Source organism: Sapajus apella, unplaced genomic scaffold, assembly GCF_009761245.1.
Source record: "Sapajus apella isolate SASKATOON/1434 unplaced genomic scaffold, GSC_monkey_1.0 scaffold12, whole genome shotgun sequence".
Classification (NCBI taxonomy): Eukaryota; Metazoa; Chordata; class Mammalia; order Primates; family Cebidae; genus Sapajus; species Sapajus apella.
The window spans coordinates 21,618,275-21,637,773 of NW_022436952.1; the positions used below are offsets into that span (position 1 = coordinate 21,618,275).

Consider the following 19,499-nt stretch of genomic DNA (forward strand, 5'->3'; position numbering starts at 1 on the left):
CCACCTGCCTCAGCCTCCAAAAGTGCTGGGATTACAGGCGTGAGCCACCGCGCCCAGCCCATTATTTTCAAATATGCCCAGAAATTTGTAAGAACTGAATATACTCTAGTGAATAAAGTAAACTTCAACAAATTTCAGAAGCTTGTTATTACATATATCATTCTCTAACCACAGCGCAATTAAGTTGGAAATTAATAACAAAACTCTAACTAGAAAAGTCCCACATTTGAAAAATTAAAAAATCTGAACCCATCATAATGAATATTAAAGGTATTTAGAGCTAAATTAAATGAGAATATTATATACTAAAATGTAAGATGGAGGTAAAACTGTACTTAGAAGAGAATTTATAACTTTTGATGTCAGCATTCAAAGAGACAAAAGACTCAAAATTAACAAGCAAACATTAGCCAAAGAACAGAAAATAAATCCAAAGTAGTAAAGAAAATAATAAAATAAAAAAATAAATTATTGAAATCACAATAAAACTATAATAAATAAAATCAATGAATTTATTAGATAGTTTTTTGTGTCTGGAAAGACTAAGAAAGGAAACCAGAAAGCACAAATAAAAATAGATAGAAATGGAAAGAGGAAGACAACACCAACTTTGCAGAGATTAAACAGTTGAGAGGATATTATCCATTTTATAACAATAATTTGAAGATTTACATGAGACGGATACATTCCTAGAAAATATGACTTACTAAAAGTGACTTACTAAGGAATAGAAAACTTCAGTATCTTTATAATTACTAAAGAAATTATAGGCTAAAATCTTCTTACAAAGAAAATCCCAAGCCCAGATGGCTCAATAAGAAATTTAAATCAAACTTTCACAGATCAGAGAATTTCAAGATTACACCAAGTCTTCTGGAGAATAAGTAAGAAGGATTACTTCTTGTTTTATGAAGATAGCAAAATTACATAACCAAAAATCAGATACAGACAGTAAAACAAACAAAAAAAAATAGAAGAAAGAAAGAAAATTGAAGGCCAAATTCAATTACAAGCAGGTGCAGCAATGCTAAACAAAATATTTGCAAACAAAATAAACCAGAGAGTTCATTGAAAAAGATAATACTTTATATTTTGGGTATATTTCAGATGTTGGGTTGTTTTAATATTAGAAGCCAAATAATATGTTCACCACTTTAACAGCTTGAGGGAAAAAGCAGAATTATCTTAATGGACATAGATAAAACACTTGATAAAATTTTATATCCATTTATGCTAAATACTCCTAACAAATTAGAAATAGAAGGGAAGTTTTAAAATCAGATAAAGCAAATCCACAGAAAATTCCACTGGAAGTCCTAGCCAGGGTGGTAAGATAAGAGGCAGAGATATAAAGCATAAAGACTGAGGAGAAAGAAGAAATAAAACTATCATAAATATGTAGATGATGACCATGTACATAGCAAACACCAAAGAGTGTACAGATGAATTATCAAAATTGTTAAATTAATTTAGCAGGGTTGCTTGATACAAAGTCAAATACAAAAATCAATTCCATTTCTACAGAAAATACAATTTAAAAATATTGTTTATGCCAGGAACCAAAAAAAAAATACTGAGGAATATATCTGAATTATTTTAAAGATAACGATTACAAAATTTCACTGAAAGTCATAAAAAGGATGCAAATAAGTAGAGAGAAAACATGTTCTTGGACAAGAATACTTTTAGTATCACCAGTTCTACTCAGATTGATCTATAGTCACTACAAACATAATTAAAATCTCAACAGACTTTTTTCCTTTACAAACTGATAATTACAATTTATATGAAATGGTAAGGACCAAGAACTGTCAAGACATTCTTGATGAAAATGATACAGGTGGAGACCTGCCCTACCAGATATTGAGATTTGTCACTAAGCTATAGTAATTAGGATTTCTTCATATTGATGCAGTGCTAGATAAGGAACTACTATTGTGAAAGATAAAATTTTAAAACTTTCAGAAGAGAATACAGGAGAGTATCATTAGGATACCAGGGCAAAAAAGGATTTATTTAATAAGATGAAAGAACAATGTAAGGGAAAAGTTGAACACATTTGGCCACATTGAAATTAAGAATCTGTTTATCAGAACATACCATAATTGGAGTGAAAAGACAGTTCACAAAATGGTAGACTCCATTTGCAAGACATACAATAGCAAAGGACTAGATACAAAATATGTAAGTAATTCTTAATCATAATATCAAAAAGGAAAAAACAAACTCCATTAGAAAAATGAATGATGGATATGAATAGGCACAGAAAAGGAAACATAATGACTTGCCAAAAACATAAATACTCAGAGTACTGCAAAATATTTAACACAGTGAGATACCACTACACTCCCACCAGAGTGGTCAGGATTAAACAATTTATCAATACTAAGAGGTGGGGAGGATGCTAGGCTGTAAGACCTTTCACCCAAGGCTGTTTCTACCATGGAGGGAGCTTGGCATGATATGCATACTCTTTGATTTAGCAATTCCACACCCTAGAGGAATGCTCACCTACTCCGTGATCACATGTAATACTACTTGAAGCAACACTGTTAAAAGGGAAGCAGTGTCCTTAGGGGAGAGCAGAAGGAGCCAGGATTCAGTTGGAGCAAAAAGGTGATGAGAAAAGATGAAGGGGACAGTGGGTATTTGCTGCTGTAAGATCCTGAGGTCTGGTGCAAGGGCACAGGAAAGCTTTGGAAGTGCAGGGGTAGGAGTTGAGTCAGATTATGACAGGAAGAGCTGAATGAGTATGAGAATTTAAGTAATAAAAGGGGATTGGACTTCTGGCATTGAATGAAGTATCTAAGATGCAACAAATGGTGAGATTCATCCTGACCTATTAAGGAAAGGTAGAAATCACATAATTATATGGCACAAAGAGACAATAATAATTTTTTGTATTATTTCTATTTTATCTAATCCTCCAAAATCCTCTAAATCCTTAAGTGTAACACAGTAGCCAGTTTCTAGAATCACCAACTGTTAAAGGTAGAAGACGGAAGCCACCTTAGGAGAATCTAGTTGGGCTGTCTTCTTTCAGAGATGAGGAAACAGGGATTCAAGGACACAAGTGCAGGCCTCCTAATTGCTCTACTGTGTGTTCATCCTGTTAAACCAACTCCGTTAGATCCTTTGAATGAAGCCTACCTCGTTGATGCCCATAACAGCTGTTATTACCATGTGCTGTATCAACCATGTGTTTTTGATCCTTTCACATCTGGAGTCTTAGAAACTCTGGAGGGACTTCCCCACGCAGGGCTGAGCAATTCCTTGAGACAGCAGTGGCTGGTCTGTGAGCACATCTTTTATATGCAAACCAACCATTCCAGAGTCCTGCTGCCCTAATCAGCCCAAGGCCAGAACCCAGACAATTAGGAATAGTCTCTTTGCCCCAGAGCTGCTGAAATGTTCAAACTCACCAATCCTAAACCTGCTTGCCATGCTCACCTATTCCTTCCCACAGAAATCACAACAAAGGCCCCTGCCTGTATTTTCCACTCCCCTCTGCCTCCTGCCAGACCCTGGAGCTTCCCGCTGTGGCCCTGTGTGGCATGCTATACACCGTCCTCCTGGGAACCGTAACAATCTACCTTTTTATGGCAGTCCTCCCCTGCTCTGTGGCCTTGTCATGCTGAATAATAAAACTGGCATTTTGAAACATGCTGCCTTGTCCTTGGATAACCAGACCTAGCAATGGAGAGGGATCACAAAGCATTTGTCCCCTCCAACAATGCTCCACTCTGGGGCTCTGTCACAGTCCTACCACCCACCAGCATTTCTTCTTCTTGCCTCTGAGGTCCTCGGGGAACAAAAGCTTTCATGAATGTGGAAGAATACCCAGGAAGCCATATTTAAGACATCCCCACAAAGCGTTCTTGGGGTTTCCTAGGGTGATCGAACATTACCCCTGGAAAGTCTCTCAAAGTTTATCTGTAGATAGATAAAATTCTCGATGTTGTCATTTTCTTTCTGCCTATGGCTCCAGATCATGAAGCAAGGCAGTGGCAGCGTTAAGCAAAATCAGCACGAAACTAAGGACAGGGTCAGGTTGGCCTCCCCACAGTGTCGTCCAGCCCTCCAAAGGGTGTTCGCTGTGCAGAGGGACTGGTGCTCCCCCAGTGGATTCTGAGATGGGGGTCGAGATTCTAATTGTGTTGGGTCTCTGGGGACCAGGCCAAGGTAAAGTGACCAGGGGACTGTTGGCCTCATGGATTATTCATTCAGAGGATGATACTCTGGCTTAGAGAGACTACTGCTGGGCTGCGTAGTCTAGGTCTCAGTAGGACAGACCAGAGTTTCATATCCAGCCTGTCACACAGTGAATGCCACAGACAGGCAGTCAGGAGCGTGGGGTTTCGATGACGTCCACATTGCCCAGTTGGATAATCTGAGACAAGGAGTAAGTGGTAGAAGTAAAACAAAGAGGCTCATTAGAACCCCTCTGCTTCCCAAGCTTAAAGGGATCACATGGGGCTGTGAAGGGAGCTTGATCTGCTATTATTGTCTCTAACATTACCACTCAACCACATGTCTTTCACACACTGGATGTCAAATGGAAAACAAAACAAAGAGGGTTTATCTGGTGAACAAAGAAAAGGGCAGGACGTAAGTTACCAGGGTGTCCAAAAGCCTAGAACCTCTGACCAGCTGTCTTAATTGTTTTCTCTCTTTTTTTTTTTTTTGAGATGACATCTCACTCTGTTGCCCAGGCTGGAGTGTAGTGGTATGATTTTGGTTCACTGCAACCTCTGCCTCCCAGGTTCAAGTGATTCTCCTGCCTCAGCCTCCTCAGTAGCTGGGACCACAGGTACCCGCCACCACTCCTGGCTAATTTTTGCATTTTTAGTAGAGGCAGGGTTTCACCATATTGGCCAGGCTGGTCTCGAACTCCTGATCTCAAGATCCACCTGCCTTGGCCTCCCAAAGTGCTGGGATTATAGGCGCAAGCCACAGTGCCCAGCTGCTGTCTTAATTTTTAATTTAACCAACATGCCCGTGGAGAAAAATATGAAAAACATTAAAAACAGTGTTCCTCGCAGCCTAGCATGCCAGAAGAAAGTGAAAACAACTGTAGTACCTGTGAGTGACGTGGTCCACAAGATGTTGTTTGAACAGGAGGCTCCACCTCTTAATAATATTCAGCAGAGATGCCTTAAAGGGTCGAATATCAATTTTCATCCAGCTGTCAAACACCTTGATGGGCTCCAGCCTGCACACCTCTTCATAGAGCGTTTCATAGGAGTCGATTTGCACTTTAAACTGAGAAAGGAGGGGAGGGTTCTCCGGGATGCCATCTTCTACATGGTCTTCAATTTCCTCTGCAGTGAGGATGTGCCCGTACAGCAGAAACTGACCCAGAACCTCCTTCCGGTCCTCCACATAGAGGTAGGAATACTGGCTGAAGGTGCTCCGATAGCCACAGCAGAGGCCCATCATCCTCTGGACTCTCTCCATGAGTGTGCGCCGCATGTTTGCCAAAACTGGCATGGCGTCCAGGTCTACCTGGGGAAGCGAGACAACAGCAGGCAGGTTACACCAGTGCGCGGCCCGAAGTTCGAGATTTGGCTGGAGGAGACACAGGTGGAGGGCAGGATGGCTGCAGCTTCAGTACCTGATAGTGAGGAGAGCCGTTTCGTGGGGAAAGCCGTGGCACCAGAGATGAGATCCCAAAAATGCTGGTGATGAGACCCTCAACAATGTCATAGAAACCCCCCTTTACTCCAGACTCCAGAGACGGATAGAAAACTAGCTCTGGGATGGCTAGAGTCAGTTGTGCTTCAAATACTGGGGTAAGTCCTGCCTTACACTCTGAAAAACACAGAAAACAAGCAAACAAAACAAAGAGCGGATCAAAGTAGAGAAGTGTTTTAAAAGCACCTAGAGGAATGCTTTCCTTTAGATAAGCTGCTAGACTGTAGGGAAATGGAAATGTAAAAATCCGTTTACATCCCATACAATGTGAGGGTGATAGTCTTGCAGGGCTTCTCAACTGGGGAACCACTGACATTTGAATAGGCCAATTCTGGTGCAAAGCTCTCCTGGGTACTGCAGGATATTTACTTTCCTTGTCTTCATGGAGCACAGTCTAGTGCTGGATCAGCCCAAGCCATACTCCCCTTCTACATTTTCAGATGCCTCTTGGGGACAGTTCAGCCTCTGGTTGAGAAGAGGTTGATTTTTCTTTTTCTTTTTTTTTTTTTCTCTGACAGAGTGGAGTCTCATTCTGTTGCCCAGGCTGGAGAGCAGGGGCATAATCTCGGCTCACTGCAACCTCCACCTCCTGGGTTCAAGCGATTCTCCTGCCTCAGTCTCCCAAGTAGCTGGGATTACAGGTGCCTGCCACCATGCCCAGTTAATTTTGTATTTTTAGTAGAGACGGGGTATCACCATATTGGACAGGCTGGTCTCAAACTCCTGACCTTGTGATCTGCCCGCCTCAGCCTCCCAAAGTGCTGGGATTATAGGCGTGAGCCACAACGCCCAGATGAGAAGAGGTTGATTTTTCAAAGCCCATTTCTTGGAAGCAGCTTATTTCTTCCTAGGCACAATTTATCCACACTGGTCACCACTAGGCAAAAGCGGCCAAGCTTGTCAATGATGTACGGACACCAACTACAAAGAAAAATTACAATTCTGCCTATTCTGCTCCTTTTCTAAGAAACAACTTAATTTATTGCTGTGGTCCTGCAGTGATAAACATTTTAAAAACAGTATGAATAATTAACAAATCCCTGATTACTTACTAGGTCAACTTGCCTTGCTAAATTTAAATCAAAATATAACAGAGCAAGATGTTCCAGGTACAAGATATATGCTTAAACTTTTATCAATAACCACTTATTTTTATATGACTTTTTGACTGTAGACATATTTAGGAGCCTGTTAAGGACTGAATACTGTGGGTAGCAAGAGAATGTTCACTGAAATCCATTGTTGTCTTCTTTCCTAGAAATAGAGTGATAACTGGGATTTGACCAGATTTCCCAGCCCTGCTTGCAGACAGGTGTGGCAATGAAATTTCCTCACCAGTCGATGTTAGGAAGATGTGATGGTACCACTTGTGGGCTGGGACTCCTGAAATTACAGGAGACCCTTCTCTATACTAACTCTCTTTCTCCTCTACCAGACTAGAACTGGACATGGCAGTGAGTCAACTCAACCCTGGAAATGAGGACAAGGCCCTGAAGAATGGAGCCACAGGATGGAAGGAATCTGCCCACCAAACTGGAACACCCATCTTGGACTCTTGCTTTCAAAGGTAGACTTCTTTGTCCTTTAAACCATATTGGTGATAGAGTTTTTGTTACCACAGCTTAGCCATTCACCCTAACTAAAATACTGCAGGATCCTCGAAATATGTAAAACTAGGGCCTTGCCTTCACAACTGGAGGGATGACAAATGTGCACTATTGGACTCAGGAGAGTCCCAATATTTAACTTACAGGAATACAAATTTACCTATAACAAAGTAATTATATAAGTTTATAAAATAGTATAGTTTATAAAAACTACTATAACTTTATAAAATAGTACAGTTTATAAAATCACCCATATTTATTTTATATATGTACTCATGACATATTCTGCATTAATATACATATTATCTACTTATAAATTAATAGATAAGGTTGCGTATAGTATGCAGAATTCAAAAGACTTGAAAGAAATGTTTTGACTATATGAGATTTTTGTCCTGTATGTTGACATGGGACTGTAATCTCTAAATTGGATGTAACGCCAATGTAATTATCATCCAAAGCAGATTATCCTGGTTCCAATCTTGGCACACACAAATCATTTTACTAGGTAAAAGGATGAAGAACATTTCTCTATGGAGTGGGAAGCATAAAACGTATGCAGGGTTTGGGTTGACAGATGACATGAAGACCAACCCAAGTCTTGGGAATGCTTTCAACAATGTCATAGAAGTACCCCCCCTGCTGTAGGCTCCCCTCCAAGTAACAGTCCAAGGTGAATGTTTCAGTTTGGTGGACAGGTGCCTTCCATCCTGTGTCTCTACAATTTTCCAGGGCCTTATCCTCATTTATTGCGGGCCTGACCAGACACAAGAAAACAAAACGGTAAGGTAGACCTAGGGTGAAAAAGCCATCCGACTCAGCCACTGTAAGGGGTCACCATGATTTTCTTCTCAGAGGCCCCTTTAGGCTCCTTTGCTTCCCCCTAGATAACCAGTGCCTTTTAAATTTTATCTATAGTGCTTCAGCTCAGACAGCTGCTAAATTTAGCTCCTGCCCATTCAAAGGAGAATGTGAAGGGCTTCTATATTGTGAAGAAAATGTGTTCCCTGCTCTCTTTTTTCCACAAAAGGACAGACACTTTGGTAATCTTGGAAAAAGACTGCCATCTTTTCTCTCCATCTCCTTGGTCCCACTCTGTCCTTCCCACAAGTGGACACATGACACATCAGACAGCCCAGATCAGGAGAGACCAGATCAGGAGAGACCAGACAGCCACTGGTCAAGGATGGAGCCATTAAGGTACCATTTCTAGTACCTTGCCTGCACCCAAGTATGGCTGGGGTGCCTTCCTAGATTCTCTATGGAAGGATGAGTGATGAAGCCCCCTGAACTTCCAGCATAAGAAGAGGTTTGGTCAGTTCACTAAGGTGAACACCATCAGTGTTGGTCTATAAGAGCCAGTTGTCCAGACATTGTGCCCGTGTTCCATGCCCCATTGGCTTGTTGCTCCCAGGTTCTGGAAGATGATCTCCCACCTTGCTAACTATGCTGGATTTCCTGAGTCCTGTTGTTGATCTCCTTAGTTTGGAGCACCCCTGTATCCTGCAAGCAAAGACCATGCCTCACACCTCAACCATTCTATCTATCAAGACCATGGGGATGGCCACTGGGGCTATACTTGGTGCTGGGCCTTGCTTCTCTCTGTATTCTCAACCTAGGTGTCTGCATGTAGTCTCCTTTATGCGCTGGATATCTGGACATTGGCCCTGGACTATTTATTTTATATCGGTATTTCATTTTGATCCTTGAGTTCTTAAAAGCTCTCATCTTACTTACATCCTCTACTTTCAAAATATTTACCTCTGCCTTTTCATTTTGACAAATTTCCATAAGTTCCTTGCTAAGCAACACAGGATCTGCTAGAATGTGAAAGTTTAATTCAACTTTTACTCCTAAACTCTTCTGCCCTGTCCATCTCATCATTTCCTAGCCAAGGTTAGCCCTTTCTGTATCTTTAACTCTGTGCACCTTACCCCAGTTTATCCACTAAAAATTCAAAGCCCTTAACTATTTTTTAAAAGCTACAAAGAATGCCCATTATGTTCTAAACATTTATTTTTCTTCTGAAAATTACCTCCTCTTCTGCTTCTTGTGTGACTCTTTCACTCAGAAAAACGTGTTTCTTCCATTTAACCTGACTGCCACAATCTCCTTGTGCTCTCAAAAGGCTACAGAGATCAAGCACATGAAGCTTGAAGGCACAGAATGTCCCCACCCATTGCCCCATCCAAGTCAAGCTTGGATGAAGCTTTCTGCCTTCATTACCAGCAGTGCTTCCTGCTGCTTAACTTGGTCACTCCTCTTTACTGAAGCTTGATTTAGATGGAATTCGCTTTTATGCTTTTGCCATGTGTGTCACTATCTTACAGCTTGGTTTATTATCTAATTTTAAGCATCAGAAATCTTTTGTTTTTGAACAATTTAGAAGTTCAAAACCTTTTCTATTATACTGTGTGTCATTCACAAAATGTCTACAATGTTTTGGGAAAAGTCTCAGAGCACTCAGTTGCTCTTCAATATAATTCAACAAATGTTACTGTTGTTATCTTTCCAATAATAACCCGCATCCATCAACCAGTAAGTACCAGTATTTTCCAGGAGATACTTGAGGGAGCACTCAATGGCAAGAAAGAATCCATTCAGCAACATATTGTCAATAGAGTTAACATAAGTCTTCCAGATACTGGAGGTTGGGTCTGCTGAAAATAGACTCAGGTTTTCCTATAAAAGAAAGAAGAAAGGATAAAAACCTTGTTTAATAGCATGAAAAAACTGGCATAATCAACAGTCAAAATAAAAAAAACACACAGAGAAAAAACCCTCTTGTGGAAAATTTGTTATTAGATGTGTATCGAATCCACTCTGCCTAACGAGTATTACCATTGATTGAAAGGACAGCAAAGTTAGTCCATGACGGGAATATAGGGGTCAACCTGTCCCTGAGGAAGGAGGATGAGGTTGGTCCAGCTTCTCAGAAGCAATGCTGATGGATGCAATGTGTGCTTCTTAAGCGTTGGTTGATATACTGTGGAGGAAGCTGCATCAGGGCAGAAGTTAGGGTAGGCAGAGGAAGGAATTTTAAGGGTAGATAGCATTAAGATTCACATTTTAATAAAAACTTGAGGTTCAAAGAAGCAAAGCATTTTCTGGCTAATGATCAGAAATGAGCTGAAGTGTTTTGCAGTTGGCATTCAATCATACTGAGTAATTTAGAAAATGCATACAAATAAAAAATGTTTCTCTCTCTCTCTCCCCTCCTCCCTCCCTACCTTCTCTTTTACATGATACACTCACTCTTGACCTATTGGTGGCCAAGCATCACCATGGTAACAAGGTTGGGGCTTCAAGGAAAGGAAGCCTAAATGCTCAGCAATGCCAAGTATAGACATCCCATTTACTTTTCATTATTTGCATTATTAACACTTTTTACAGCAGTTTTCCAGTTATCTAATATCTTTAGAGAAAGCAGGAACTAACTTGCAGAAGTAACATTTCTAGATGACTCACATTTACCCCTTTAGGATGTATTGCCATGTTATAAATCCCCCTGGATTTAAATAATCTCATCATCTTGCTTTTAGATAAAACAACTCTACAATTTCTAAGATGCAATACCCACACCTTTCTTTCCTAAGTAGATTTAAGATGTATGTTCTTCATGACTTAAAGTCCATCTTCATGCAATTCACAACATGGTGACAATACAGAGTTGCTCTCAGGTGTTACAATGTGTACACTTGTTTGCTTCTACATTAAATAACTTCTAGCGTTTATGACTGCTTTGTATAATTGTTCTACCTTTTCTGGTTGTCAAGCTATCAACGTAATATCTATATCTTTCACCTTTGTTTACCGCCTCAAATCTACTGCAGTCTAAGAAACAAACAGGTTGGAATTTTCTATGAAGTAGGAAGAAATACTCTGAGTTTCTGATTTTAACCACAACAGAAAAGTGTCAGATTGTACTTGTTCTTCTGCAAACAAACATAGAACTGATAGTAATAAAGAAATAATTAGTTTGGGTAACTGAATAACAGACAGAATGAGGATGTGATCCTCGAAAGAAGGGACATACTCAAGGTGAGCCTCACCACCACATGGCTTTCTACCCAAAGACCCTTTCCAAACTATGGCATAGGTTAGTGGAGCTCAGGTAGAGCATCCATGCTGATGAGCAGAGAAGACAGAATCTGGAGTTTGGTGCTGCTGTGGTGGCCGGGTTCTCCTGAGTGTAACCGAGGAATCAGCTATGTATGTTTAGAGCTAGGCTCTGTAAGACCTGGTGAAAAATAGTTGCAGAGGGCTCTAAGCTGAATGGAAATTATGTAGGTGGTAGAGTGTTGGAGAATGTTACAGTTATATCAGAAATAATGAAGCAACCTTGCAGATAACCCAGGAATTCAGTTGAGACCTTGGAAACACCATGAATTAGAATTAGAGCAGCTCAATTCCAGAGTAAGTCCTCATTAGATCCTTAAAAAGTGAGCCTCAACAGGACCAAGGTGATCCATCAGTAAATTAGTGGCCGCCAAAACAAAACTCAAACTCTGTAAAGGTAAAAAATCCAGATTCTCAAGTGGCATTTAAGTGGCATTCAACAAGTCTAGCACATAATAAAAAAAAATTACTAGACATAAAAAGAAGCAGATAAATGTGATATTTAACCAGGAGAGAAAACAGTCACTAAGAACAAATTCAGAAAATAATCTGGGTAGGTCTCTGATTCATAATTGTCATACTAACCCTGGAAAGCCTACTCATTTAACCTATTTTATGTGAGAGAAATTAAACTTCTGTCTCATTAAAGAGGAAAAAAAGAAAAGAAATAGACTCAGAAAATAACATAGATGTTGAAATTTTAGCAGACAAGAACATCATAATTTCACAAAATTTAGTGAAAAGAGTTTCAAGAAACTTACTAACTCCAAGCACGAAGAACACAATGAAAATCAACTCAGAAACATTATCGTCACACTGAAAAAATATCAAAGATGAAAAAAGAATCTATTAAAAGCAGCCTGAGATAAATAATATATTACATATAGAGAAACAAAGATACAAATTATGACTGGCTTCTTGTAAAAAAAAAAGCATTGGGGGGTAGGAGATAATAAAATAACTTCATAAAGAAAAAAAAAAAACTATCTATACACAATGTGTCCCCAATGAAACTGTCCTTTAAAAGCAAAGATGAAATAAGGACATTTTTAGATAAACAAAGACTGAGAGAATGTCTCATAAGCAGACCTGAACTTGAAGAATTATTAAATAAATTTCTTCAGGCTGAAGAGAAATAATCCCAGATGGTAATTTACATCAATAGAAGGAAATAACAAGCCTGAAAGTCATGAGTATGTGGGTAAATATAAAACATTGTAGGCCGGGCGCGGTGGCTCAAGCCTGTAATCCCAGCATTTTGGGAGGCCGCGGCGGGTGGACCACGAGGTCAAGAGATCAAGACCATCCTGGTCAACATGGTGAAACCCTGTCTCTACTAAAACTACAAAAAATTAGCTGGGCATGGTGGCGCGTGCCTGTAGTTCCAGCTACTCAGGAGGCTGAGGCAGGAGAATTGCCTGAACCCAGGAGGCGGAGGTTGCGGTGAGCCGAGATCGCGCCATTGCACTCCAGCCTGGGCAACAAGAGCGAAACTCCGTCCCAAAAAAAAAAAAAAAAAAAAAATTGTAAAAATTTTTTCTTATATTTTTAAAGTAAAAACTATAACATAGGTGAGAGGTTAAATTACACCACTACACCACACTTTGGCAAGGTTTCTGTGGGAAAACTCTATGTAGATCATGATAAGCTGAAGATGCATACTGAAACCTGGAACAACCACTAGAAATGTAATGCAACAAGGTAAAGCTGAAATGCCAATTGAGAAATTAAAATAGAATACTAAAAAATATATAACTACCCAACAAGCAGGTGAGAATGGAAGAGCAGAGGAACAAAAAAGCAATGATGCAAATAGAAAACAAATAGCAAAATTTAGTAGAGCTAAATTCAACCATACGGGTACTTACATTAAATGTAAATAGTCTATGCATTCCAATGAATAGGCAGAGTTGTTAGACTTTAAAAAGTCAATTTGTATTATATGTTGACTATAAAGACAAGAAATTTCAATCCAAGGAAACAAATAGGTTGAAGTTAAAATGGTGGGAAAAGATGAAAAATACAAAAAGTAAGAATAATGAATCAGAAAGGAAAGGCTAAATTTTTATCAGAAAAAAATAGACTTCAAAAAAGGGGGTAATGTTAGAAATAAAAAGAGAATTCCATAATTACAAAATGGTCAATTAATCAGGAAGTTATAATAATAAATGTTATAATAATTATAAATGTGATAAAATGTTACACATTTATAAAAATTATAAATGTGAAAGTTGTAATTATTATAGTAGAACTAACTTCAAACCTGTGACAAAAAAAAAATCTAACAGAACTAAAATTTAAATAGACAAATCCCAAATTGTAAGTGGATATTTTAACACTCTACCTTCAGTAACTGATACGACAAATAGCCTGCAAAAGATCACAACAATGCTATCAACTGCTTTGAACTAATTTGTATTTCTAGAACACTACCCCCAACAAAAGGAGAATAAACATTATTGTCAAGTCTCCAAGGAACACTCACTAAGATAGACCATATTCTGGGTCATGGAACAAGTATCAGTAAATTCCCAAAGATTGAAAGCTTACAGAGTATATTCTCTGAGCACAACAGAATTAAATTAGATACAAATTTTTAAAGAGATCCAGAGAAGCTCTGAATATACGGCAATTAAACAACAAACTTCAAAATGACCACTAAGTAAAATAAGTTATAACAAGAGCTGGGCATGGTGGTTCACACCTGTAATCCCAGCATTTTGGGAGGCCAAGGCAGGTGGATCATTTGAGGCCAGGAGTTTGAGACCAGCCTGGCCAAAACCTCATCTCTACTAAAAACACAAAAATTAGCCGGGCATGGTGGCATATCCCTGTAATCCCAGCTATTTGGGAGGCTGAGGCACAAGAATCACTTGAACCTGGGAGGTAGAAATTGCAATGAGTTGAGACAGCATCACTGCACTCCAGCCTAGGGGACAGAGCAAGACAGCAAGACTCTGTTTAAAAAAAAAAAAAAAAATAGAAAGAAAGAAACATTTAAAACTGAATAATATACAAATGAGTTAGATCAAATTTGTGGAATGATTTTAAAGCACTACTAAAAGGGTAACTAGTATCAACAGATGCCTGTATTTAAAAGAAAGGCTTAAAATCAAGACCCTAAGTTTATATCCTGAGGCTAAAAACATAAGCAACTAACTCGAAAACAACTTGAATGAAATAATAGAAAACAGAAACTAACAAACTAGAAAAAAACGTGAATGGAGAAAATTAGCAACGTCAAAATTTGGTTCTTTGAAAAGATTTATAAAATTAAGAAAAAGAAAAAATTCTAGCAGAACTGGCCAATAAAAACAAGTCATAATTTCACAAAATTTAGTGAAAAGAGTTGCAAGAAACTTACACTCTCCAAGGATGAAGAACACAATGAAAACCAACTTAGGAATATTATTGCCATGATGAAAAATATCAAAGATGAAAAAAGAATCTATTAAAACCAGCCTGAGATAAATAATACATTACATATAGAGAAGAGGCCAAAAACAGATAAGCAATTCCTAAATTGCCAATATTAGGAATGAAAAAGGAAGCAGCACTACAGATCCCATAAACACATAATGATAAGAAGACATAATTATGAACAATTTTTGCCATTAAGTTTTATAACATAGATAAAATGAAAATGCTTGTTGAGAAAAATAACTTGCAAAAACTAATAAAGGCATTTTGCAAAACTCTAAATAATCTTTCACCTACCAAAGAAATCATTATTAAATACTTTCCCCAAAAGAAACCTCCATGTCCAGAAGTATTCCTTGGTGAATTCTGTCACACATTTAAGGTTGAGGTGAGACCAACCTTCCACAAACTTTTTCAGAAAATAAGAGAGAAAATATTTCCCAACTCAATTGATAAGACTAGCATAATCTTAACACCAAAACAAGAACAACAAAAGAAAAATAGAAGATAAATGTCATTCATAAACACATGCACAAAAATATTTTAAAATTATCAAATCAAACTCTATAATACATAAAAAGATTAATATGACATGACCGAGTGTTTACTTCAGAAATGCAAAATTGGCTTAACATTAAACAAAAAAGAAACAATGCACTCATTAACAAAATAAAGGGGTAAACTTATATAACGACCTCAGAATATACAGAGAAATCATGTAATAAAATTCAATGTTAATCATAATGAAATTCTTTTAGCCAACTAGGAATAAAAGGGGTCTTCCTGTGTCTAATAAAGAACATCCACACAATCCTACAGCTAAAAATTTAATGGTGAATTACTAAATGTATCTCCAAAAAATTGGAAATGAGGTGAGCATTTCTACTCTCACCACTTCAATGTTATACTGAAGGTTCTAGCCAAAACAATAAGGACAAAAAGAAAACAAAACTATAAAAATTGGAAATAAAGAGGTAATATTGTCTCTATTTGCAAATGACTTATTTACATCGATCATCATACTAAATTTACAAAGCAATTACTACATCCAATAAATTTAGAAAGATCACAGAATATCAATATGTAAAAATCAATTATACTTTTATACACTACTTGATAGTAATTGGAAAATAATAAAACAATTCCATTTATGGTAGAACTGCAAACAAAAAACTTAGTGATAGATTTAATGGAAAATGTGTGAGACTTCTACACTAAAAACTACAAAGCATTGCAGAGAAAAATTAGAGACTTAACTAAGTAGAGCAAGATACTATGTTCATGAATTGTTATATTCAATATTGTTGAAGTCTTCATTTTCTTCAAATCAATCTACAGATTTAATGTAATCTCAATCAAAATCACATCTAGTTTTTTTCCCCCTAGAAATTGGCAGGCTGAATCTAAAATTTATGTGGATATACAAAGAACTATACTAGTCAAAATGATCTTGAAAAGGAAAAACTAAGTTGGAGGACATATAGTGCCTGATTTTAAGATTTATTAATAATCAATTCTCTCGATCAATAATCAAGAATGGGTGGCATTGGTATTTTCTACCATATATATTTTGCAGTCACATTTATACAATGAATCAATTTTCAACAAAGGTGCCAAAAAATTCAATAGGAAAAGTTATTTTTGTAATGGTATGGGAACAATCAGATGTTAATATGGAGAACAATGAACTCAACTTCTGTAACTTCCTAAATAAAAATTGATTCAAGGGCCAGGCACAGTAGCTCACACCTGTAATCCCAGCACTTTGGGAGGCCGAGGTGGGTAGATCACTTGAGGTCAGAAGTTAAGACCAGCCTGGCCAACATGGTGAAACCCAGTCTCTACTAAAAATACAAAAATTAGCTGGCACAGTGGTGCGCACCTGTAATCCTAGCTACTCAAGAGGCTGAGGTAGGTTAATCGCTTGAGCCTGGGAGGCAGAGGTTGCAGTGAGCCGAGATCACGCCACTGCACTCCAGCTGGGGTGACAGAGCAAGAGTCTGCCTCAAAAAAAAAAAAAAAAAAAAAAAAAAAAAAAAAAAAAGATTCAAGACAGATGATACTCCTGAATAAAAAAGTTAAAACAGAAAAAATAAAAAAACTATTTGCAATCTTTGGGGTAGTTTCCTTAGGACTCAGAATTACTAACTACAGAGGAGAAAAGGGAAATCACACTACATGAAAATTTAAAACTGTTTCTCACAAAAATATATCAATAAGGAAACAGGTAAACCACCAATTTGGAGAAGATATTCACAATACACATCTGTCAAAAGATGTGTATCCAGAAGCTATAAAGGATTCCTAAAACTACAAACAATCCAATTTAAAATTAGAAAAAGACTTAGACACTTCATAGAAGAATTCATATAATTGGCCAATCAGCATATGAAAAAATATTCAAAAGTATAAATCTTCAGAGAAAGACAAATTAAAATTTCAGTGAGATACCAGCATACACTGACTAAAATATTAAAAATTTAAAGACCCACAACACAAACCCACAATTTAGTGAAGAGGTAGAGCAACTGAACTTTATTACACTGCCACTGGGAGTATAAATTACACAATCACTTTTGAAAACTGCTGGGCTATTACTTACAAACATTAAACATATGCCTACTGATGACCTGGCAATTCTCAAGAGAAGTGAAAACATATGTCCATGAAATAACTTATATCAAACTGTACATAGGAGCTTTATTTATACTAGAAACTAGAAATAACTCAAAGGCCATAATTAGGGGACTGGAGGAAGAAATTCTGTTACATTCATACAATGGAATTCCAGCAAAACAAAGAATTAGACTCATAATAAATGCAAAAATATGGATAAATCTTAGTAACACTGGGCTAAGTTTTTAAAAAGGCAGACACAAAAGAGAACATGATATATCATTCAATTCATAGGAAAAGACAAATCTACTCTATATTGACAAAAAGCTAATCAATGATTGAGGCTGGTAGGAGAATGGGGATATACTGGTTGGAAAGAGGGACAGGCAGACTTTCTAGGGTCATCACAAATGTTCTGTATTGTGATAGCTACCTGAGTGTATACATTTGTAAAAAACTCACTGAACTCTATGTATACTTGTCTGTACATTGTACTGCATGTATATTATACTACAACTGTAATAAATGAATAACCAACTGTACCCAAATATCCAACAGTGGGATGAGTTAGTCAAATCATGGTGCATCCATACAATTAAACATCATGCATGATATTGTAGAAAAATAATTAGTGACCTAGACAGTTATCGGGTACACTGTTTTAAAAATCAAGTTATAGCAAATTAGCAAGAAAAAAACAAACAATCCCATCAAAAAGTGGGCTAAAGATGTGAACAGACAATTCTTAAAAGGAGATATACAAATGGGCAACAAACACATAAAAAAATTCTCAACGTCACTAATGATCAGGGAAATGCAAGTCAAAACCACAATACAATATCACTTTACTCCTGTAAGAATGGCCATAATCAAACAAATAAACAAATATTAGATGTTGGTGTGGATGTGGTGAAAAGGGAACACTTTTACACTGTGGATGGGAATGTAAACTAGCACAACTATTAGGAAAAACAGTGTGGAGATTCATTAAAGAACTAAAGTGAACTACCATTTGATCCAGCAATCCCACTACTGGGTATCTACCCAGAGGAAAAGAAATCATTATATGAAAAAGATACTCACACATGCACGTTTATAGCAGCACATTTACAAAACCAGCCCAAATGCTCATCAGTCAATGAGTGAATAAAGAAATTGTGGCATACATATACCATGGAATGCTACTCAGCCATAAAAAGGAATGCAATAATGGCATTTGCAGCAACCTGGATGGAAATGGTGACCATTATTCTAAGTGAAGCAACTAAGACATGAAAAACCAAATATTGTATGCTCTCACTCATAAGTGGGAACTGAGCTCTGAGGAGGCAAAGGCATAGAATACTACAATTGACTTGGGGACTGGGGGAGAGGATGGGAGGGAGTGAGGGTAAGACTACAAATTGAGTGCAGTGTACATTGCTCGGGTGATGGGTGCACCAAAATCTCAGAAATCACCAATAAAGAAATTATTCCTGTAACCAAAAACCAACTGTTCCCTAAAATTGATTGAAATTAAAAATCACATGACAGAACTATAGTGCATAATGATTACATTTTTGTAAAATTATATATATGAAGATAGATAGAATATGATTTTTAAAAATGTATAGATAGAATATGATTTTTAAAAATGTATTTCTTTTGGCCATGTGCAGTGGCTCATGCTTGTAATCCCAGCATTTTGGGAGGCCAAGGTGGGAGAATTGCTTGAGCTCAGGAGTTCAGGACCAGTCTGTGCAACATAGTGAGAGCCCCATCGCTACAAAAAAATTTAAAAATTATCTAGGGTTCATGGTACATGCCTGCAGTTCCAGCTGTATAGGAGGCTGAGGTGGGAGGATTGCTTGAGACCAGGGATTTGAACTCAGGATTGCCTGATCCCTGGAGCTAAGCAGGTCAGGGTATAGTGAGCCAAGATCATGCCACTGCATGCCAGACTGTGCAACAAAGCCAGATACTGTCTCAAAATATATATATATTTTTTCATTTAGCACATTTTATTGAGCACCAACTATGTACCAACTAGCAGAAAAATATGAA

The 19,499-nt window shown here is 37.7% G+C and overlaps 1 protein-coding gene across 4 annotated transcripts in view; it reads right to left on the bottom strand.

The window, feature by feature from the left end:
* DNAH9 (dynein axonemal heavy chain 9) overlaps positions 1-19,499 on the bottom strand; it is a 361,130-nt gene that overhangs the window by 291,958 nt on the left and 49,673 nt on the right. For all 4 annotated transcript variants that reach the window (XM_032280243.1, XM_032280245.1, XM_032280244.1 and 1 more), the window contains 3 exons: positions 9,848-9,983; positions 5,615-5,811; positions 5,081-5,505 (listed from right to left, as the gene is read on the bottom strand). In XM_032280243.1, the coding sequence (XP_032136134.1) occupies positions 5,081-5,505; positions 5,615-5,811; positions 9,848-9,983 (758 nt within the window). The remainder of the gene's footprint in view (positions 1-5,080; positions 5,506-5,614; positions 5,812-9,847; positions 9,984-19,499) is intronic.